The 24,474-nt window shown below is 26.0% G+C and overlaps 2 protein-coding genes across 5 annotated transcripts in view; one reads left to right on the top strand and one right to left on the bottom strand.

The window, feature by feature from the left end:
* The window catches only part of LOC107439874 (terminal uridylyltransferase 4), a 48,737-nt gene extending 33,059 nt beyond the window's left edge, over positions 1-15,678 (bottom strand). For 2 of the 3 annotated variants that reach the window (XM_016052605.4, XM_016052607.4), the window contains exons 1-8: positions 15,129-15,678; positions 14,402-14,492; positions 12,449-13,085; positions 9,760-9,866; positions 8,319-8,420; positions 6,556-6,733; positions 4,783-4,920; positions 2,049-2,248 (exon numbers count right to left, since the gene is read on the bottom strand). In XM_016052605.4, the coding sequence (XP_015908091.2) occupies positions 2,049-2,248; positions 4,783-4,920; positions 6,556-6,733; positions 8,319-8,420; positions 9,760-9,866; positions 12,449-13,079 (1,356 nt within the window). In that variant the 5' untranslated portion in view covers positions 13,080-13,085; positions 14,402-14,492; positions 15,129-15,678. The remainder of the gene's footprint in view (positions 1-2,048; positions 2,249-4,782; positions 4,921-6,555; positions 6,734-8,318; positions 8,421-9,759; positions 9,867-12,448; positions 13,086-14,401; positions 14,493-15,128) is intronic. The other variant, XM_043053756.2, reaches the window with a different exon arrangement.
* An 84-nt stretch (positions 15,679-15,762) lies between these two features.
* On the top strand, positions 15,763-24,016 carry LOC107439875 (damage-control phosphatase ARMT1). 2 transcript variants are annotated; one of them, XM_016052609.3, is made up of 5 exons: positions 15,763-15,956; positions 17,178-17,283; positions 19,779-20,014; positions 21,502-21,670; positions 23,185-24,016. In XM_016052609.3, exons 1-5 carry the CDS (start codon positions 15,898-15,900, stop codon positions 23,944-23,946), a joined length of 1,332 nt encoding a protein of 443 aa, XP_015908095.2. In that variant the 5' UTR covers positions 15,763-15,897; the 3' UTR covers positions 23,947-24,016. The 2 variants fall into 2 exon arrangements, with proteins under 2 accessions (XP_015908095.2, XP_015908096.2); XM_016052610.3 differs by lacking the exon at positions 15,763-15,956 and having other exon boundaries at positions 17,180-17,305.
* Positions 24,017-24,474: the final 458 nt, after the last annotated feature.

Raw genomic sequence — 24,474 nt, 5'->3', positions numbered from 1 at the left:
AAACCGAATTTTAATACACAACTTTTTAAGACCTAGTAAGGGAAGATCTAATCATCAAAACAAAAGTTATTCAGATTGACTTTTTTTTTCCCCTCACTGTTATTCATAGTCAAAAAAAGAGAGAGGGGGAAATAAGGGCACCTTGGGTCTTGCAGTCTGTTTTTGTCTGAAGATTACATTTCCTATAGGCAGGAAATATTTATTCTTCTGAAATATAATCTTAAATTAGATACTTGTTAAAACAAAACTTCATATTTTATCCCATATTAGCATATTAATATCTTACTTACTTTCCCCATTATAAAAAACTAAATCCATTTATTTATTAGTTTGAATTCCTTAAGTTTAGGAAGGGGACCTCATATATAATATTAATAATTGATAATATAAATATTGTTTTATAAATTATTAAAATTTCAATATATTTTGAGTTTTAAACACACAAGCTAGTTCATTGAAGAGCTGGATAAAATTCAAGAGAATATTTTTTATTTTTTATTTAAAAAAAATTATTATCAAAAATTTTTAACGATATATAAACATTACATACAAAAATAATTTGAAAAAGTCATTTTAACCAAAAAAAAAAAAAAAAAAAAAAAAAAAAAAAAAAAAAAAAAAAAAAAAANAAAAGGCTGTAATTTTGGAGAAAATAAAAACAGTTCTAGAAATATAAGGTTCTGAAAATTTTCAGCACCCCTGAAATATAAGAGCATAATAAAAGAGTAATAATAACATGAGTAATAATAACATGAGTAATAATAAAAAAGTAAGAAAAACTATTACACATTGAAATTTTCGGATTATTGAACAGTGATTTAAAGATTGATTAAATAAAATGAATAATCTAAAACAGGTTGATTTGTTAAGAATGTTATTTAAGGTTTAAATAGCATGTTGCTATTTATAAAAGTTGCATATAATTTTGAACGATCATGCAGACAATAAACAAGTAATATTAAATTTTTTTTTAAATTAATTCCTACTTATGTCAACAAAGAAGTTACATTTTATTAAATAATTAAAATTTTTCTCCCATATAAAACTAAAATTAATTAATTAAATTTAATTAATGAATTATTGTTTGAAAAAACTGTATTAACATTAAGCGTCATCTACTACAAGTTTAAAGAAATGTATTTAAACTTGAATGGGTGAATAAAAAGTATTTAATTAACAATTGAAAAATAGAACATGATATATAAATATATATAGGGAGAGAGTGAAATAGTAGGAATTGAAAAGAAAAAAAAAAGCATGTGGGATCAGACAACTATAAAAATATAAATTTGGTGACGTGGACCACATGTGCTACCACGTAATGTTCATTATTGAATTTATCTGCCACAGCAAATAGAAAATAATTAAATATTTAAATGTCGTAATAAACTTTTTTTTTGTTCAAATAGAGCTATAAGTTAGAAATCATCACTGATAATTTTAAAACATCTGAAAAACTGAATTGCTTACAGTAAAATTTAAAACAATGATTAACACTTAAACAATCAGAAAATTCCATTATTTTTCTCTCATCCCTATTTAATTAATGAATTAATATTTGAAAAAACTGTATCAACATTAAGTGTCATCCACTACAAGTTCAAAAAAAAAAAAATTATTTAAAGTTGAGTGGATGAATAAAAAGTATTTTATTAATGATTGAAAATTTGAACAAGATATAGGGAGTGTGTAGATAGGAATTGAAAAAAAAAAATTGTAGGAATTGGAAAAAAAAATTATTAAACAATGTGAATCAAAACAAGTTTATAGAAACAATATCCTTTGAAATAAACTACACAGATTTATTGCTCATGCACCTTTGCTATTTTTACTTAATATTTTTAACCCTATACCAAGAGATTAAAAACAAACATCCGATTTGCAAAATAAATTTGGTTAATCTTCAGCTTATATTAAGGAAAATAAAAATAATATTTACTTATAATTATACTATTTCATAAAGTTTGCACCATAAATATAAGAATTTAATAAAAAAAAAATAATAAAAATATTAAAACTAAAGACCTTTGAATAAGAGGAGTAATTACCTGTGCCCAATATCTCAGAGCAGCACCAAGAATTTGTACACGGTCATCTAACTTGCAATATGTGGATAACAGATATGCTAATCTTAAGCTGCTATTGTTGTCAATGAGTATATTACAAGACAGGCGTGCCTCTTTGTCAACAAATCGAACTTGAGGTCGTTTCTGTTTAAAATCAGGAATAGCCCTTTCATAAGCATCACCTGGATATAAAATTTTTTTATAACTACATATAATAAATATAGACATTTTATAAAAGTGGTATTCAATAAGTTTTAAACTATACAATCAAATCTATCTGCTTACTTACTTTGTGGCCCTACAGTTACACTTGTGAGTTGTTATAAAAATGTATATAGCACACTAAATTAAACAAAACTAATTTTTTTTTTACACTTGCGACTTGTTAAAAAGATTATGAAGCGATGATAATCCCCGCCTAATTTCCGCTCTTTTGAAATCAGACTTCTGATTTTTATTCGATTTTAATTAAAAAATAATGGGATATTACAGTAAAGAAACCTGACGTTTCACTGCAGCACAAAAAAATTATATATTTTTTTTCTCTCACACATTTTTAGAATGGACAAAAACTTCACAATTTTATAAAATAATATAAAATGCAAGACTTTAAGTAAAATGACCTACAATTAAAAACACATAAAAATGAGAGCGTGTTCATAATTGTCATGAGTTCCACTCTTTTGAAAAGTCAACCTTGATTAGCCTAAGATGTTTACTCTTACAACAAAACAGCCAGTTCTCTGTATTATTTAATGTAATAAATCTTAACATCTAAAAGAAAAATCTAAACAAATATGTCAACAAAAGGCAAAAAAAGTTTAATGTTTAAATTCTAAGGGTTTCAAAGAAATAATTTTAAAATCAACAAGCTTTTTTTTACTGCTGCATTGTTGTGAACAATTAAATAGGAATGAATAGATTAATTATAATTTTAATAACATTGAGGTACGTGTTTGAAAAGCTTTATTAAACTTTCTAAAATATGTAGGAATTGAGCAATTTTTTAAAAAGAGTGGGTTACAATAAGAAATTTGTAAAATTCAGAAGTTCCTTATGCATTTTCACAACTACAGATGTAAATCAAATTATAACAAACACTTTTAATTTAATTTTTTAAAAAATCCAATTATTTTAAAATACATAAATTATATTTTAAAATTTTAAATAAATTATTTAAAATTATAAAATATTTAATGCTTTTTGTGTTAAAATTTTATAAAAAAAAAATTTAAAAAAAAATTTTTTCAATTTAATAAAAACTAAACATGTTTTCATAAAATATAACCATTGAAAACAAAACATAGAAAAACAAATTTTCTTCTTAACTCCTGAAACAAAAAGGTACTCAAATATTTCTATAGTGGATTCTCATTATCATAATTGTGATGAAAGTTTACATCTTGATAAATGGCATATTTTATTGTTTATTTATTTCCCAATGAAAATAAGAGATAAGAATATCACTTAGCTAAGCAAAAATTATGGAAATTGATATGTTAACAAATTTTATCATAAGGAACAAATGTGAGGATAACTGATATAATTAGAAAGTAAATATGGCAGCACTTTTAGAAATGATTAAAAAAAAATAGATAAGATTACACATGCTTTAAAATAAATTTTTTTGAGGGTAAAAAAAAAAAAGATTTTAAAACTTCAGCAAAATATGGATTTATCCACTATTCTGTAGTTTAGAAATTAGTATTAAAATCCATGACTACTTAAATTATTAATCTATAATCCATACTATATAAATAGAGAAAATGTTTGCAAAGTATTTTAAGTCTAATAACTTATATGATCACATTGCTTATGTTTACATAGTTTAGGGAAATGTCTGTCTTAACTTTGTACAAAGTCGAGAGTATTGCTTTTAAGCACATTGTGCAAGAATAAAAAAAGAAACATGTCAAAAAGTTATGTTTTTTTATTTTCTTCCCTCTGAAATTTATTGATAACTTCAACATTTTTCTTGGAAGCTGTATATTTATATCTTGGGAAATATTTAAGTGAACTAAAATGAATTACACCCAATTTCAAACCTTAATCAATCTATTATTTCATCTAAAAATAGCACAAAAATTTACAAAAAGGTATATAAAGCTTTATACTATTTCAAACTAAGGTATTTTGAATAGTAAAAGAAAATTTGAATCTGCAGAATACATCTTGAGAAACAAAAATTTAAAATAATGTCTCTTTTGAAATTTTATTACTTTGAAACTTAATAACAAAAAATAAAAAAAGCAAATTTACAAAGATTAAAATAAGGTGAAAATTTATATACCTTACATTTCAAGAACATTTCCACCAATATAAAATCAAATAAAAAATAGTCTTTAAAAAATTTAAATTTGCTTCATATTATTGCTCGATAAGCAAATTGTACATTTTTATGAGAAATTTGATTCCTTTAAATAGTTCTAGAGATATAGTGAATTGTGCAAAGAGGGAATTAACATTTAGCGGCCCAAGCTTACACCTGCTCTCCTAATTTACCAACTGGGACCATATTTTTTATGATGTGGTTTCCCCCATATTTTAATTATCAAAAACCAAATTCCTTAACAACCATGCTTAGCCTTTTTCCTTTCTACATATAAACTTGCAATTTTGTATGCAAAATACATGTAAAGAACTAATTAATATTAATTTAGACTAATTAACATGAAATACTATCTAATTAACATAATTTTAAAAAAATCTAACATACCTTTACTAACAGCATTATACAGAGCTTCTAAAGCATCAGGAACAAGCTCATCCTCATCTACTTTAACAATGAAATCTACTTCAGAATGTTTAAGTCCAATACCATAAGCTGAAGAGCCAATTAAATGAACACTGCAACCTAAAGTTAATAAAGAATAACTATAAGAAATAAAGTAATAAAATCATATTCAATTTAACAAATTCAATAAAGACATGTTTTTAATTAAAATATAAATCTGGATTGATTTCAACTAACATCCACTGCTCAATAAAATTTTTTTTTATTGCCACTAATATCAACATTTAAATTTACTTCAAAGTTTAGGAATCCAATTTAATGTCTAAAAGAGGAAACAATATTTATAATTTACAAAATTGATTATTTTAATAAGGAATGGAAAATACAAAAAAAAAACTTTGCCCTCATTATCAAAAAGCTGTATTCTCTTTTTGTAGCAAAAGATTGTTTAACATTTATTGCATGAGCAACCTATTAGCATCTTCTAGATGATTTGCATAGTTAATCATACCAAGACAACTGTAAAGTTTATTTTCGTATTACACATCGTTTCAAGTCAGTGGAGTTGTAATTGAGTTCTGACAATTTATTAGTTCTGCAATATAAGGGGAAAATTTTTTTTAATTTAATTTATTTGGCATGCGTATCCAAAAAGCAAAGCCAGAAAGAAAGAAAAGAAAACAGCAAGGCTAAAGAACATGGGATACAGCAGAACTTTTTTTCAAAATTACACTGAAAAAAAAAAAAAAAGAATTGCAAAGCAAAAACTTATGAAAAACTGTATAACTCTTTTTGCAATTACATTGAAAAAAAGAATTACAAATCAAAAACTTAACATCAAAGTGGATAGAAATTAAAAATCCGAGTTTCCTTGAGATTAAATTATGGGCATTTTTAAAAATTTAAACTATGTATAATCTCAATTTTTACTTACATTTCCTTTTAAGGTCTAATTAAAATTAAAAAAAAAATTAAATTTGCAAAAACACTTCAAAAACTTCTTGCAAAATGGATTCTTCAAACGAACTACAGAATTATTAGTCCATTTTAAAATATTAGAAGTGAATTCTTATTCACACACAGATAATTAAAAAAAAAAAATTAACCTCGTAAACAAGTTTAAAAGAATTAAAAATACAATGTAGCAATTAGAAAACTCCAGACAAGCATTGACTTCGGTAACTTGGATGCTCTGTTTTCAATCTTACTTCATTTTCACAAAAAAAAAAGTTTTATCAAAAATGGTGCTGATAGAAAAATCAATAAAAAGGAAAAACCAACATAATTTTCCAAAAAAGTTTTTTAAAATAAAAAACAAACAAAAACTAAACCTGGAAAACAAGAGGATCAAACAAATAAATAAAAATAATATTCAAATCTTATGTAAATACCATCTGATTTGTTTACTTAATGTGCCAAAATTGGAGGCGTCCCACATTTAAATATTTACTAGAAAAAAAAAAGCTAATCCATAATAACAGCATTCCAGAATTTTAGTAATAATACAAAATTAATAATAATAAATAAAAATCTAACTGCAGCTTTTATTAAAATAAATAAAAATGATTTTTCAAATGTAGTAATCAATTTTGTGTATTAAATTTTAAAATCTATATACTTCTGAAAATTAAAGTTATTTGAACTTTAGATTCAGACAAATTCCCGATAGTTGGGCTTTCACTGCACATATATGTAAATATATAGTAAATATGCAAATTAAGAAAAAAAATTAAATTAAAAAAATTAAACCCTTACTTGGAACATGGTCTTGTACAAATTTAATAAATCTTAAGCTTAATGCTTTTCTAATTTCTAAATCTTTCGGCTCCAAACCAATTCTACTAGCTTCTTTATTTATAAGCTCAGTGATGGCTTCTATTTGTGAAGGAAAAGGCTTTGGGAGAAATGGAAGCATCATATCTTTGTCAGAGAGCTAGAGGCAAAAATAAAATAAATTTAGATATGAATGCGCAAAAATAACATTCTTTGATATGAAGACCAGATAACACTCTTGATATGAAGACCAGAAGTGAGTAATCTATAACTGTACAAATTCTAGACTTGATTTATGATTTGAATCTTCATAAACTATAAGAATATAGTTTCGTACATTTTAAAACAAAAAAGAGTGAAAAATCTTTGGTAGAAATTCTAGGTAGAAAGGTAATTGATTAAAACATTAAATTTTTTATTACTTTGCGTTGTGTAATTATTCTTTATTTATTTGTTTTGAAGGATCATAAAAATAATTACAAAATTTTTACTGACTTCAGTGATGCAGGTACTACTGGTATTGTGGTAATATGTACCCAATATACTAATATAGGTAACTATGGTAATGTTTTTTGTTATTCTCCAAAACAAATAAGTACAAATAGTTCTTATCTTTCTTACAGTAAACATTACATTGAATCTAAGGGAAAAGTTTTAAATACTAATACAGCCCCCGCTCTTTAGTACAACTACTACATGAAGTCCCGTTTGCTGTTCCAGAGAAGCAATGTTATTTTACTGCCCATTAGAATGTACAAACTGAACCAATTATTACAATAGAGCAATAAAAAAAAATTTTTTTAAATTCTTTTTCAGGAAATAACTAAAAAATTTGGTGTTAACACTCTTTGATTTTTCAAAACTTACATTTCTCCACTGACAACAATCAAACTAAAGTTTTGACATAACTATTTGAATTACTGTTTCTTTCGATGTTACTGCTTAATAAACATGAAACATTATTAATGACGAGAGAGCGACAGAACCATCGATTCTTATCCTAGGAGGTCTTGGGCGTAATCTATTGTCAAGAAGATTGTGATATATCGGTGATCCAAAACCAAGGGGGTAGGATATACTTTGTGATATGAAAACTAAAGGGGAAATAATGTGAATAAAGCACAAATGAAAGATTGCCATTATTGAGAATTTGAAGTGCATAGTGTATATTACACCGTAATTTAGAAATCTGAGTTTCCTACATAATCATACCCTTTCAAAAGGTTCAATATATTCTTTAATCATATTTTTCTTGTGAGAAAATAATATTGGTTTTTTTTTGTGAAGTGCTGTAAGAGATTTACACACGTGATATTATTCGAATTCTTCTTGAATTTAGTTTTTATCAGTTCTTTGACACATGTTCCTTAACGAAAACGGCTGCTTATTATCAGTATATCACTATACGCTAAGAATGGAAATTAAAAATTTTAAATTATATAATAATCACAAATTGCTACATTATTCAAGATCAAAATACTTTCATTTTACAATAATTAAAATTTAAATGCAGTTGATGAGGCAAAATTTACAACAAAAATCTTTTTTAATTTTGGTAGTTTATTTTTCAGTCGATTTAAATAAATTTTCTCTCAGTATGCAGCATATATTTTGAAAGTACACATTGAGCATTACTAGGTCAACAACAAGAATAAAATTTCGGTTCATAACATAACAGTAATAACAGTAAATAGCAATCAATTTTCTGTTAAGTTATCTCAAAATTAATCAAAGTCAAAAAATACCTCTTTAGATCTCAAGTGATTGTTAGATGAAAGATGTTTATTGATACTTGTTTTATTGTCATTAGTCCAATTGCAAATGTAACACTGGAACTTGTAAGCATTCTATAATTAAAGAAAGAAAAAATCTTAAATATCAAATTCAGCAACAAAAATGAAATAAAATTATGCACATGGACATATCACTTTTTAGAAGGGAAAGAAAAAGGACTTTATAATAAAGAATTATGATCTTTAAGTTCAACACTCTAATTTTTACCTAAAAAAGTAACTTGACAGTATGAAGTTAAAAGTTTTAACTTAAAATGTAAAATATTAATAGCCATTTTTTCTAAAATCACATTAATCATGGCAAATAGGTAATCAAATTGAAGCAATGCTTCCTCATTTTATTAATTCTTCAAAATCACCCAGAATTGAGAGGAAAATATGTACGGAATAATCAATTTAGAATAGAGCTTCGGATGAGTTATTTTTGGTCAAATAAGATAAAAGTGTAAAAAAAGTGTTAGCAATTAGTTTACTGAATGGAGAAAACAAAGAAGAAAAATAAAGGCTTTATGAATTTATATTTATACTAACTTTCTGATACTTTCAATCGTGAATTTCAAACCATGCTTTTACAAATAGAAACAAAAATAATTCTTATGTTTAAAAATAAGCAATATATTTTTTAAAAAAATTATTGAAAAGTATCATTTTTTTCAAAATTAGCTTTATCAAAAAGGAAAAAAAACGTGATTACAAATTTAAGAGGAAATACATTGTAAATATCCTAATCACATTTGCAATATTAGAAACAAAAATAAGATAAACATTCAATGCTGAATATATTGCTCAATGAATACAAAATATAATGATTCATCATTTATAATATTACATTTAAATCTTCATTTTATGATTTAATCAGTGCTGTCACTAAATCCAATAACTGAAAACTTACGAAGGGTAAAGTTTCATATAAAAAAAAATAATTCATTAATTAAATAACATGTATTGTCATCATTATACTGCATATTTTAAGAAACCAAATAATATAAATCTTAACACTCTGAGCAGTGACTTGTGCTACTTCATAGAACAATTTAACCAAATTTTAAAGTTAAGTAAAAATAATCAATAAATCATTATAACATATTCAAGATTTGCAATCAGTCTCCAAAAATAGAAGATAATGACTGAAATGAAATTGTATGATGTGTTAAGTACGGGAATAACAGATAATGTGGCATCTTTGTAAAGTCACTGATTTAATTCTTCATATAAAACCAAGCTAAAAGTGACTCGGGTATATAATTATATAATGAATGATCATATAATGATGAACCACATTTGTAGCAGTGACAAATATGTTTTCACATAAAACATTAATTTTTGCTCAAGAATATAAATTATTTCCTCAACAAGTTAAATATGTTTATTATATTTGAGTTGAAATACCTACCTTCTCGAAAGTTAAGGAATATTCTCTCCCAATTGAAGAAAAAACTTTTTTTTTAGTCTGAATATAAATCATTTCTTCTTTACTTTCTCTCTCCATAACTTTGGTAACTAAATAGCAATAAAATAAGATTAGGGATACAGAATTAAGAGGGAAATAAAATTTTGAGCACATTATGGTAATTAGAATAAAGTGAAATACAAAGCATAAACAATTGTTTCAGTATTCGGAGAAGCACAATTATCAGTGTACATATATTGTCAATGGTATTTCTCATAGCAACCAAAATATTTTATTTTATTTGAACACAGTGTTGGCAAGTTTTTGAGGTATGAAGTTTTTTGACAGTTTTCACCACAGTTCTTATAGTCATGTCAAAAACCTCTTAGTCAAAAACCCAGATTTTGGTGACAGTGATTTCCATTTTAATTCAATTAATTAAAATTTAAATAAAAAGTGTATTTTAAATCTTAAAGCAATAAATTAAAAAAAAAATCAAAAAAGACATTTGACAAAAAATATGATGTATTTTTCCTATAAGATATTAGATTTTCATGTTCTAGGATATAAAAATGATATTTGTAAAAATTCTTAATTTATAGGTTTTATTTCAATTTACATGTTTCCTTGTTAATTTTAAATAATAAAATGTTTATGCATTACACTTGAAAAATTCTGATTTCCGTCTTCTGATTGATTTGTTTATAAGCTGAAAATAGGGATATAATCTATCTAATTCTAGAATTCTTTTGTAAACTTTTAATTAATATTTTCGCATATCAATCAGTATATAAATAAAAGCAATCTCATTAGCATATCAAAACATAGTGTTAGTACATTAAAACATAGCAATCTCATATTAGTATATTAAAATAATGATATAAACAAATATTTTTAAAGCAAAATTGTTGATTGTGAAGAAAATTTTGTTGAAAAATTCATTGTTAGACGCACCATAACATAAAGAAAAATTAGTTATTTAACAGTTATTACCTGTCGTATTAAAAGCCGAACCCTGAACACAAATATGTTGCATTCAACTATATTGTAATGCAACACAAAGATACCAATTCATTATTTTATTCTTTTGCTATTGCTCAATAAGGTAACTTATGCAATAATTATATGAAAGTAGAAAAATTTAAGTAACAAATCTGTACTCAAAATGTGTGAAAAATAAGTAATTCTCCACTGAGGAAAAAGATATCTTGAGGCAAGATTGTAACCAAGCCTTAAATACGTAAATAAAAATTTCTTTTTTATGAGTAGCTCTAAGAGAAAATAAAAAAATTTTGAGTATCTTACTGTTTAGTTGATTTTCCTTGATGCAAGTCTTAGATCAGCCTAATTAAAAGCCTCGATTGTTCCTTTTTTTTTTAACTTTGAAATTCTTTGCTTTGTCTCTCAATTGATAAAATGTACAAAATAATAGAAAGGGCGAATATTCATACTTTAAATAGGCATACAAAAATTTGGAAGTAGAGGACCCCAAGGACCTGTAGTTTTCAAAATCTAGCGAAATCATTGCAACAATTCACAGGAAATTAAATTTAATAATAATATTTATATTTGAATATAGAAAAGCATACAACATATGTTATTAATTTTAAATAAACTGTAAAGAAAAAAAATGCATTTTTCTTTTTTTATAAAAACTTAAAATCATAGAAATAAAAAGTAATACATTTTATCACTAACAAAAAAGAAAACAGAATTATTTTTGAAATCTTTAAATGTTAAGAAGTGTTGATACAAGCTCTAAACATTACAAATTGAAAATTCAGATCATTTTGACACCAAAATTTATGTAACAAAAAATAATTACAAAACACTTTTTAAAATAAAAAAGCCATTTTTTAGGAATGATTCCTTAATCTGAAATATTTCAATAGCAATTACTCCTATACTTAAAGTATTTTTAGTTGGTCATTAATTCTTAAAGGTTAAAGTTTACAATAAAAACATATAAAGATAGGACTTTTATTGAATCATTGTGTTTTTATATAATTAATATTATATAAATTACAAATTATTATATAAAACATGTTTAGGTAGCTTACTAAAATAAACAATTTTTGCACAATTTAATTTTCAATGTAAAACCCCATTTTTTGAGGAAATTTACAAATTTCTGTAAAAAATCAAGAGATACATACATTTTTGGGTAATGTAGAAGATGGTATAGAAAATTTAAAGAAGTTCCTTAATTAATAGGGAAGTTTTAAAATTTGCTAAAAACTAGAGAAAATTTTTTTTAAACCATTTTTTGCAAAACCAAAAAATGGCCCTAAACAATAAAATATTTCACCTACAAAGGAAATCTAAACATCAAAAAGAATTTAAAATACTTCTATGCCTGAAAATAAATTGTATTAATTGAAGTTCTAAAGCCTTAATTTTAAAAAAAATTAACTTTATTTTAAATTTTTTTTTAAATTATATATGCATTGGTTAAAAAACAATTCGGTGTCAATTTTGTAGAGAGTATGCCAACTTCCTAGTTGATGGAAATATGTACCATTAAAACTTTTCAATTTATCTAAATTCAATAAATTAGAAAGAATTGAAAAATAATAAAGTACATTTCCAAAAATTTTTTTATTTTAATTAGTTATTTTATTAAATTGAAAAAGTGGAAATGTATACTATTGTTAGACTAAGACGGAACCGATAATCAGCAAAAAATAATTACTTGTTTTAGGTCCTTCTTGAGGTGTCAGTGTTTCAGGCAAATCTTTCTGTTTGGCGCTTTTTTTCTTTTTCCTTCTTCGTTTCGATGTGCTTCGTTTTCGAACAGGAGAAGAGGACTTGTGTTGAGACTCTCTGTTTCTGCTTTGCCTTTTGGGACTTTTAAGATTGGAATGCAGCAAAGGGTTTTCGGGCAAATTACCGAAATTCGGTGAGTTTTGAATTTGTTCAAATAGTACAGAAACACCAGTATTTGTAGAAGTTGAATGATTATCATCTTCAAGGTCGGGATGGGGTAATTTTATATCATTTGTAGCAGTTCTGAAACTTGAATCATCTATGTGTTTTGCTGAAAATTCCGTCAACGCATTTAAATCAATAAGTTTACTAGAACTTGTTTCATTAACTGATAAATCTGTATTACTTGGTAATGGAAAAGGCCCTTTTAGCTTGTTTTTGTTAAATATAGCAGATTTCTCTTGATTTGAAAACTGTTCATTATAAGTAAAGGAAGCTGAAGTCAATTTAGAGTTCAAGTTTGAATCTGGAGTAGAAAGTTGTCCGCTACTTGACATGCCAAAAATGATATCCTTTAAGCCTTTCTCAATAGCTTTGCAATCAGCATTTGAAGACATTTTTACCTGAAAAATAACATAACAGTTATTAACACTATTAATAAAATATTGCTGATTTCAAATTATTAAAAATTTTATTAAGTGGCCAACAGCAAGTCAGATGAAGACGATATATATTCTTCTGTTGGTTAATTTGTTGGTTAACTTGCTGTTGGTTAATTTTGTTCTTTTCTTCAGGGTGCGTAGCCAAATTATTAAACAATAAGCACCTTTTAAGCACTAAAAAAACATTTTTAAGCACTTTAAAAAATTATCATAATTAGGCAGGGTTGGTAGGTTTTTGACAATTAACGGTTTTATCTTGATTTAACCGTCATGTCAAACAAAAAAAAAAAACTTTTGGCATTGTTTTTGACAATTGTCAAAAATCATAAAATTTTGAATCATGTAAAACGAATGGAGTTTTCATACGCTACGGACTGACAATAAGCAAAAATAGATTGGGGTTGAATTAATTGTGAAAACATTGAATAGAACAATGTAAACCATGTCTTTTTGCAGAATTTGAAGCGAAAATCAACATAGTAAAGGAAAAATCTCATTTTGAAAAAGGAAAAATTGAGCACTTTTTAAAAACACACACTAAAAAAAGCACCTTTAGAGGTTTTTAAAAATCGAAAATAAGCATCTTTAAGCACTTTTTGAAAAAAACGCTACGCACCCTGTTCTTGAAGTAGTATGCAGCAATATATCAAAAAATTGCTGAAACTGCTCCTGCAATGACTGCATGGTATCTCAGTGCTTCCACTTTAATATTTCTTTAATATTTTTCCTTTTTGATAGTTAGGTTGCTATTTCCAATAGTGCTTTTGTCATTTCTTGTTAATCATTTTGGTTTTCTTCTACTGAGCAATCAACACAGCTTTTAATTCTCTTATGAGGTAATAACTTATTTTATTTCACCTTAAAATATTTTTCAACTAATATACAAAGATATATATAAATATAAAATATCCCAAATGGCATGATCTTATTTTCTTTAGAATGAATTATTTTTTTCTTGAAAAAGCAAAATAATTGCTTCATAATTTTATTAAGTATTTACTAAGATTATTTTATTAAGAATTTTATAAATGAAATAAAAATTAATCATATATAGTACTAAATATAGAAATTACAAGAAAAATATTTTAAATTGCATATTAATTTATTTACTTGAAATGTCACGAAATCATCCTTTCTACAGAGTGAAAATTAAATGTAGTGAATTTAAAAAGAATGAAGTTATAGAAATGTATTCATAACAAATATTATTGAATAATAGCTATTTTAAAAGTTACGTTCACAATAATTCAATATATTTAATGGAAAAAATTGCTAACCTATTTTGATGTCACAGCAGCACAAGATAAAAAAATCTTTAAAATCAATAAAATAAGGAAAACACTTCACAATGATGTAATGAGTCAAAACCTGAAAGAAATATACATAACTATTGAAAATTTATATTAAAATAGGAAATATATTATGAATTTTACAAAAGATCATTTCCTTTTAAACAAAATTTAAATTATACAAATAATTCAAAAAATTTTTGCACAGAAAGTTTCTTTTTGACCTATCATGTTCTTGTTAATACTTAAAAAACTTATAGGATCCATTAGAGTAAAATCAAAAACATTTTAGCATTGTGAGGAAGAAAAAAAAAAGAGTTGAAAAGTTTAACCATAACATTTAGAACTATAAAAAAAATTTCACTTAAATTTTAAGGAGAAATAAATAAATAAAAAACGCGGATTAGATAAGAAGGTTAATTTCTTTTTGTAGAAAGAAAATGTACAAAATCAATTTGAAATTTTATTAAAAAGAGATAATTACAATCACACATAACATAAATTAGAAGAGGATATTTTTCTATATTAAGAATAAGACACATTAAAAATCTGTTCTTAGTATTACGAAAAAGTCGGTAAAAATAAATGCTTCTTGCTAGCTCGATATTTGGTAGAGCGCAAGTTCGCATTTTTTGGGGGAAGGTTAAAATAAACAATTTTATGCATTAAAATGTAAGTTCTGAACAAGTTTTTTTAATAAATTTAAAAAAAGCACCTAAATAAAAGTAATATAAGTTCTATTTCTCTTCTTTTTCATAACATAAACATTTCGCACGAGATCTTTTTTACACCATTGGTTTTGACGCTAAGAGCTCCAAAAACAAATTATCAAGTCAATAACGATAAAAGTATCTTAAATCGAATTTTGTCAGGATAAATTTTGAATTTCATGAATGAACAATACACAGAAAATAATCGAAAATCATCCATAAATATCATATCTCATTCCTGATAAACAACATCATCTAGCAACAGAATATTGACATTACATTGCCAACTTGTCGAAGGATGTTGTTAAAAAAAGACGAAGGGAAACCACCATAGTTTATAGGAGCATGTCACATATCGACACACATTTTTAAGATAAAATCCACCCAAACCATTACGCTGCTTAGATTGTTTCTATTCTAATTCTATAAGAAATTTTTAAAAAAATTTAATGTTTATTTATTGTTTTATCTGGTTATAATATATGAGCTTGATCAAAGTAGACTGTTTGTTCTAAAATAGTTTTGCATGTAAGTTAGATTAAAGTGTTGATTTATATTCAACTGCAGAAATGGAAGACAATGTGTACGTAAACGAAACAAAAAGTGTTTTCAGTTTTAGTTCTGTTAAGATCTTAAAATACATGCTGAATATAGACCTTTTATTGTTATTTAGAGTTTGCTCTGATCAGAGAGTTTAAACCTTCTGAGTGTGATTCAATCAAAACATTCTGGACACCCTTCTAAATAATACGAAACACAATATACTGTTAAAATATGTCCGGATTGAAAAAAAATAATAGTCTTCCCTATCATTATTCAGGAAAATATACCGGGTATGTATTTCTAACTTTTTAGTTTATTTGCTTTAAGGCCCATTTTCTTATATTTTACTACCTAAAAATATTTCATTCTAATAACTTCATCATACTTGTAATCTGTTTTCCACATAATTTAAGTAAAATCCCCCTGAAAGTTTTACGATTGCCATGCAAATATCCCTGCCAGAATAACTAACTGGGGAGATTTTCGTATCGTGATCTGTGACAGAATAATCTCCAAGTCTTGGCGGCAATTTCTGAGCAGCGGACCGCAAAAAACTTGAAGAAAAAAAAATTATAGAAAGGGACCAACTTGAAAGGTAACACTCGTAACCATCTCCGCTTAAAAATCTACTTTAAAAAAAAAAAAATTCAAGTTTAAGATCTATTTGACATCTTGGCAATTGTAGTTGGCGTGATAGATCAGGATATGAAAATATTCTAAATTACTACTTATGCTTAATTTAACTTTCGCTTCAATTGTAGTGGCTAACTATCAGTAAATTTTCTACTTTTCTTTTATGATAGTAACTGATTTTATTCTCATGGCATTAATCTGTGTCAACTTAAATTCTTATATTACTCACTTTTATGTTTGAAATGGAAAAGGATGATTAAATGTTTAAAGAACTTTTAAAAATAAGAGCTATAACATGTTCTATAGATTTTTAAATATTATCTTATTAAAATAGTGATTATTGTAAATATAATCTATGATATTGAATGTTAAGATCAAATATTCTGTTAAAAACATATGTTGATATTTTTAATGGCATAGATATTTCCTTATCAGTAAATTAAAGAAAAATATATATTGTAATTAAAATATATTTAACACGAAACATAATTAAAAAAACAAAAAGATGTCGCCAATGACCCCTATAGGTGGAATACTCTCCTAATTTCACATTTAAGGAGTTAGTATTATTTCTTCCATATGTGGCCTTAATTTAACTTGTTTTATATTATTATCATTGTAAATCACTCTCTTAAACAGATCTAAGCCTTTTGTTTTTCAGTAGGAAATTTCACAAATCCATTTTTTTATGGGCATCTCCAAGTGTCCCTTTCATTATCACTCTCACTTCTTATATCAGTTTTTAAACATTTATGAATGTCATAAGCCAATAATACTTTGCTTATTTTTCTTCATAATATTAACATGTTTATTTAAGATAAATATCATAGTATTAAAACATTGTTCAAAGCTTAATTATTTCTTTCTTGTTTTTTCAGGAGCTATGCCTATAAAACCATTAAAGACAGGTTACCTATAATTCTTGTTCAAGTTATCGATTCCTTGTGCAGAAACAAAGAAAAAATTACTGAATCCTATGGTGAAGTTAGTATTTATATATTGATCTGTAAGTTAAATTACGTGTATTGCAATTACAGTGCACTCCCGATGATCCAGGTTAATCACCATGACAGGTCGCACAGACAATCTAAAAACACGGATAATCCGAAAACTCCTTTTATTAAAGAAAAATTCAATATCAGTACAAAAAATTACTGACATTTGCATGCATAACATCAAACTAGGAATTTTCCTTATTAAAAAATTTGTAATGCGTCTTCGTCATATATCGATACACATATTTTACGAACAGCAGTAATGTCACTGTAATCAAATCCTCCCATATAATCTAATAAAGTTTCCACAGAGCAGCAGAATGAGAAATTGTATTTCATTCATTTACTACATCTTCTGCATCAGTTACTATCATCACTATTTGATTTAACAACATAACGATGTCTTCATCAGTCAAATACTGGAAGCCAGGCTCACATGCATCACTTTGAAACCAATCTTCTAAATTTTCTTCATCAAGAATTTCGAAACCTTAGATTTCTTTTGCTTGTTCGAGAATACTGTTATCATATTTTTCTTGAACATCTGAAGAGGATTGTTCATCAAGCGGTATGATCTTTCTCCAAGATCGTGATAACGTAGACGATTTTACCTTTGACCATGCTGCTGATATTCCATATACTGCAATCCAATAACGAATTTTGTTTCCAAAAATTTGGTAGTGTTATAGAATTAAATATTTTTAATCTTGAAAATGTTTCTCTTTATATTTTTTGTGTGACTCCGGAATGAGCACGGATAATCCGAGCACGGATAATCGAGAGTGTACTGTACTTTAAAATAAGTTTCTAGTGCATTGTATAAATTTACTATAATTACAAGTTGAAATATCTATTTCCTTATTTGTAATTGGATGTTTTTGAAACATTATCATTTTTACTTATCTCTTGTTACTTTGTTAAAATAATTATATTAAAAAAATATATAAATTCAATTGCTTATAATAAAAAGATGCGACAGGATATGTAACTTTTTTTTAATGTTTTTTTTTCTTCCTTTTTTAAAATTACTGAAAATATATAAACTGATTTTAAAACCAAAAGCATGAGTTATCACAGAGAAAGATTTATTACAATATTGACATTTTTGTGATTTTAATAATATTTTGACTCGGTTACACTAGCTCTTCATTGTAAGCTCTTGTTGCAGAACAAGGATAAAGATGTAACAATATGCATAGTAATGAAAACAATTCCAAACTAACAAGATCAATAATGTACAAGTATATAAGTACTAATTTGGTAATATAAATATCAGGCTAAAGAATGCATTTACAAAATGGCCACAGAACAGAGAAAAGTCAGGAAATTTTATCTATCGGAAAAAATCAGGTGAATTTCAGTAAATTTAAATAAAATACTCCAAAAAATAAAAGAAAATGAATTAATTTGAGTTTGAAATTCCTCAAAGTCTAATTTTTTTCTCAAGAAAATTGATCTATGAATATTTTTTTTTTTTTATTTTTTCACTTCTTATGGTAAGTATAAGTGTTTTTTGATAACATAAGTCTGGGAAGTTTGATAAAATCAGTTTGGAAAAATCAGGAAAAACTAAGGGAATTTTTTTCTAAGTGTTCGTTATATTCGTGATTTTCTTTTATTATGATTTTATTTATATCCAATTTTTAAAAATAGTAGTAACAAATAATTTTTTTCTTATTAAGGAGAACTATTTGTTTTCTGATTTATTTGTATTCTTATATCTATGCAACAAATTAGCAAAAAATTTTTTCGGAAGACATAAAATAAAATAATACAATATTATAATAGACTATTGTCAGGGCTTAATCCAGGTTTTCAATCCTAGTACCTATTTTTGTGAGAAAAAAGTATTATTGTGAAGAAAAAAATTATTTTTGTGAAAAAAAAATTATTTTTGTGAAAATTTAGTACTGCTAAAAAAAAAAAAAAAAAAAAAAAAAAAAAAAAANATAAAAAACATTCACATATTGCGCAAGGAATTGCTTATAAGACAGCTTGCAGATTAATTCCATTTATCAATTCAATATAAATTATACAGCCAGCCAGCATAGAAATTATGGAATTTACCATATAGATTAATATTAAGGTTAAAAATTAGATCTATATAAAGTTTAAAATTTTTTTTTAACTTACTTACTAATAAAATTTATTGAACTTATTATGATTAACAAATTATTATTTTGATATTGTGCTAACTTTTACTTTTGAATTAATGGTTAAAAAAATAATAGAAATACAGAATACTAAGATTAAATTATAATAACCAGTAATAATAACCGCTCGGAAAACTATTCAGCACTTTAATTCCTTCGAATTTTTTATCTTTATTTTCCTGAAGATGAGTTTTTTTTTTTTTTTTTGAATTATTTTTATTTTGTGAAGGTACCGAAAAACGGTACCAAAATCGACTTGGATTAAGCCCTGATTGTACAATAAATATTAGTACATACATTGCTTGAAATTTACTATCTTAAACCTTTACAGGGTGGCTCTGAAGATATGAAAAATGTAATTGGCCGATTATCATGTCTTCAAAATGAAATGGTTACAAACAAGCCAATTATACCTTTATGTGATGAGTTTGAAGATACTCAATTATGGAATGAATTTTTGAAGAAAGAAGAACAACTTTATGATTTTACTCCAGCTTGGTTTGACTCATCTTGGTTGTATGCTGAATGTTATTTCTATCGCCGAATAAAGCAATCATTTCTACTTAGGTATTATTTTTTTCTTTAAATTGTTCAATAATCTATATCATAATTTAATTATTGGAAATAATCTTTCTCAGACAATCTATACTGAGGCTAAATACCACAAAAACAAATTTTCGCAGAACATAATTTCACATGAACTTATCCTAGGACTGAATCTCAAACTATTGTGGTATAAAATCGCATAGAGGTAAAATTTCTTATAAAGAAAATGCTACATTCTGTGTGATTTATTATGACATGACTCCCTATAAAAGTGATTATTTTTTTATGTAACTCAAGTTTGCTATTTCATAGACGACCATTCAACCAGTCATTTTAAATATTGTAACCAAAACTTTGTTTATTTTATTTTTTTATTTCCCTGATACTCTCTTCAAAATAAGTATATAGATGATTGTGCCCCGGAAAAGATCCGGATTTTTCGCTAACCACAATCCAGAAGTTTCTGGAAATCCAAGGTCTAAAAATTTCAAAAAATCATTCATCAAATTTATGTCTAAAAACTCTTGTATATTTCATTTAAAAATATTAAAACTTAAAATCTTTTGAAATGCGTCATTAATGAATTTACTTGAGAAATATTCAGAATTTTTGACTTGGGCTCACAATCACCCCTGTAAGTTGAAAACAATTTTATGCTTTCAAAGCCTCAGTAATTTTATCGAGCAAAAGTTCCAAACTAATTATTTAAACCACTATTTCTTTTGATTGTGCTTATTAAATGTAAAATTTCTTGAATTCCTTTTGAATGGAAGAATAGAGATATGACCCCCTACATTCCTATGTGGTCGTGATCTCAAAAAGTTACTGATATATTTATAATTTATTTCATGCTGATAATTTGTGTATTGCACCCTCATGCAAAAATCAGATTTATGCTTTCATCAATTAAAAAAATGTATTCACAATCTTTATCTTCCTTTTCGAACAGTATAATAAATTTATCAGTTGCGCTTTTTTTATTTTATTTATTTTTTTAACTTTATTCACTCGTTTTATAAATTTATTCTATCTTTGTAAGCTCCCAGCTTGGTGTTTTATTTTCCAGTTAAAAAACAAGTGCCCTTGCAGCTATCTAAACATATTTTATCTATTTAAATGGCTGATCAGTACCTGCGCATTATTTTTAACGTAGTTCATATTTATAATGTATTATTATAAATGGTACTTTTATGTATATAATAACAAAAAGAAGTTAGGTATATCATATCATTGGTTTGTTAAAAATAGTAACATATTTTTTAGTTATAAGTACTCAATATAGCAAACTCTTGTTATAATGTTCCTTTGAATAATGGATTGTTATATTGAGTGTCAACTGCAGTAACATTTGCTATAGTAATTTGTTCAAGGAAGATTTGAGGTAAAATAAGACTGCAGATAATTGTAAGTTTACTGTATGTGGTTAACCATAATATAGAGATTTAATTTAATAAAAGTAATATTTGTATTTATATCTATAATATAAAAATATTTTAATTTTATTTCAGCTCCTTATTGAAAGATTATGATCCATTCCAAGAGCAAAAGAAAGACTCCTTTTTCTCCACCATGGATGCTGTCATATTTCTGTGTTCTGCATTAGATAAAACTAGAAATGAGTTGAAAAACTGCAATAATGAAACTGAAAAATTCGATTTATTCAGAACTTATTTAGAAGTAAGAACATTAAATTTGACTTTAAAACTATTCATAATTATATTTTATGCAAAATAGAAATTCAAACTACTGAACATATAAATTTTTACTTCTGGCATTTATGAATGGATTATTCAATGAAAATAACAAAGGTTGTATTAGAGATAAAATCTGTTAGATACTGTTTTCGATTTTACTTTCATGCCAAGGCTTAAAGTTCATACCATTAGTCAAATGCAGAAAATTCAAGTTAATAATTTACTTAAAAATATTGAAAAAATTATTATTATTTTATTTTTTCAAAGCTAACATTAAAGTCATCAATTATGCTTAAATCAGAGTAATAAATTATTTTTAATTGTTGCTTATAAATTAATTAGTTCAGAAATCAAAGAAATTTTAGCAACATAAGAAATTTTGCAAAGTGTTTTTTTAAACGGAATTTAACTATACATAAATATATTTTACCTCAGTATATTTGTATTACACTAGAATATTATAGCAAATGTTTCAAAATGTTAAACTTTTTATTAACACACTAGGAGGCTTTGCCCCCTGCTCGCTGGCGCTCGCCAACCCCCGGAACAGCTTTCGCAGTTCATTTCGGATTGCGAAGCAATCCGATGCTCGCTCATTGGATCTGTTCTTAACGTCTAGCTTTTGTATACTTTTTTGAAAACTGAAGTTCCGAAAACTTTTCACTGTAGAAAATTCTAAACCTGTGCATTTCAATATTAATTTGAAAATAGTTCGCATATTTTTCTTAATCACTCTATTCTAAATTTCAGTTGTTGAGAAAAGTAACTGTTGTAAGTTTTGTTTTAAAGTCTTTCCCACCAAAGGGCTAAAACCATGTGTTGTAAAACAGTATGAAATAGTACTGAACGCGGATGTAAAGCATCGGGCTTCGATGAAGATAATTTTGTGAGAATGTTTTTGATAATTCTGTGAGAATTCACCCGATTAGACATATGATACTCACTACGTGCTCTTGCGCGCCGAAGCCTATCAATTAAAACGTATTAGCGTTTTATGTAATATAGATTAGCCATATGATGCTCACTACGTGCTCTTGCGCCGAATGCTATCAATTAAAAATGAAAACTGTTGCCAACGCGAGAAAAGAAATATCATCTGTTTTATTGATACATACATATTAGCGTTTTATATAATATAGATTATTTTTATATCTTCTTTAATTCATTGATGATATGCCTCTAGCTTCTAAATTAGAAGTATATTCCCCAAAACACAAATGTGCTGTTGTTTTTAAAGAGTGAAATAACTCAATCTGAAGAATTGTAAGTGTTTGAATGAATTAAAAAATATTACGCAAAGTTCATCCATTTTGGTGTTGTATTTAACATTATAATTTGATTAAACATTAAAATGCAACAATGATTATTATAATCGTAAAAAAAAATTACTTTTTAGTTGCAAATGAACTTGGAAAATTCTGTTTTGAATATTTTTTTGTTTATCTTATCATAAGTAATAATCAATTACTATCTAAATAAAATTTGTTCTTTTTCTAGGTTTCTCTTTGGGGAAATAAATGGGACTTATCACTAACAGCTGGCAAGATAAATACTGAACAGTCTAATCCCCTTACTGAGCTCAAGGAATTAAGAGCAAAAATTCTAGTCAATGATACAGAAAATGCTTATCAAATTCTAAATGATGCCAAAAAGCACAAAGAGAACGTAATTGTCGATTTTGTTCTGGACAATGCTGGATTTGAATTATTTGGCGACCTCTGTTTCATTCATTTTCTGTTGGATTCTGGGTTAGTGGACCAAATCAATGTATACCCCAAAACAATACCTTGGTTTGTGTCCGATACTTTGGTCAAGGATATTCACTGGTTGTTAGAATATTTATCTCAAAGCCATAATGAAAATTTAGTTAGATTTAGTCAGGAAACTTCATCACGAACCAAATCTGGAGTTATAAATATTATAGAGCACAAGTTTTGGACATTGCCTTACGATTATAGTGAAATGGAATCTGTGGATCCTCAACTGTATCAAAAATTGTCAGAAAGCGATCTTGTTATCTTTAAAGGTGATTTGAACTACAGGAAGCTAGCAGGTGACCGGCAATGGGATGAGACTGTTACGTTTAAGCAAGCCTTAAATGGCTTTTTACCAACCTCTGTTCTGGCTCTACGCGCAATTAAAGCAGATGTGGTGGTGGGACTGAAATCTGGTACTGATGAAGAACTTTCACAAATATCTGAGAATTGGAAATTTAGTGGAGATTATGCTCTTGTGCAAATTTATAAAAAACAAAAATGATTATTTGTAAAAAAAAAATAATTAAGTTTTAAAAATATTTATAATAAAATTCAGTTATTTATTGTTAAAATAGTTTTAATTCCTAAATTTTAAATACAAAAAATTATGCACTCAGGTTTTTATTTACTGAAAAAAATTGAATTATCAAGAACATTAGAACTAAAAACAGATATGTTTATCAATTTCGGTTTGCTTTAGAGATTGTTAAGTTAATGTGTTTTGTGGAGAATTGCATTAAATAGATCTTCAACTGTATTTAAAATAAAACTGATTAACTTATTTTTTTTAGGATATGAATAAATCATGACAAACTTTCACACATGATTATTCAACTCTTATGGTGATAAAAACAACTCTTAAGTAACTCAATCTTTATTGTATGTCTGAAAGGAGAGAACTATCATTTTATTTAATTATATATTGTAAGCAGTTCTTAGAAACATATTTTGCGAAAATGACTGCTTCATTCACGGATTTCTGCGATTCAATAACAGGGTGCGTAGCCAAATTATTCAACAAAAAATAAGC

The sequence above is a fragment of the Parasteatoda tepidariorum genome, chromosome 2 (genome assembly GCF_043381705.1).
Source record: "Parasteatoda tepidariorum isolate YZ-2023 chromosome 2, CAS_Ptep_4.0, whole genome shotgun sequence".
Lineage (NCBI taxonomy): Eukaryota > Metazoa > Arthropoda > Arachnida > Araneae > Theridiidae > Parasteatoda > Parasteatoda tepidariorum.
This window is presented reverse-complemented; position numbering and strand designations above follow the sequence as displayed.

Bases quoted from the DNA above. Each gene is read 5' to 3' on its own strand.
- LOC107439875 (XM_016052609.3), top strand. From the start codon at position 15,898: ATGTCCGGATTGAAAAAAAATAATAGTCTTCCCTATCATTATTCAGGA. The intron at 17,284-19,778 runs GTTAGTATTTAT...AAACCTTTACAG, and splicing joins TTACTGAATCCTATGGTGAA to GGTGGCTCTGAAGATATGAA. The intron at 21,671-23,184 runs GTAAGAACATTA...TTCTTTTTCTAG, and splicing joins TATTCAGAACTTATTTAGAA to GTTTCTCTTTGGGGAAATAA.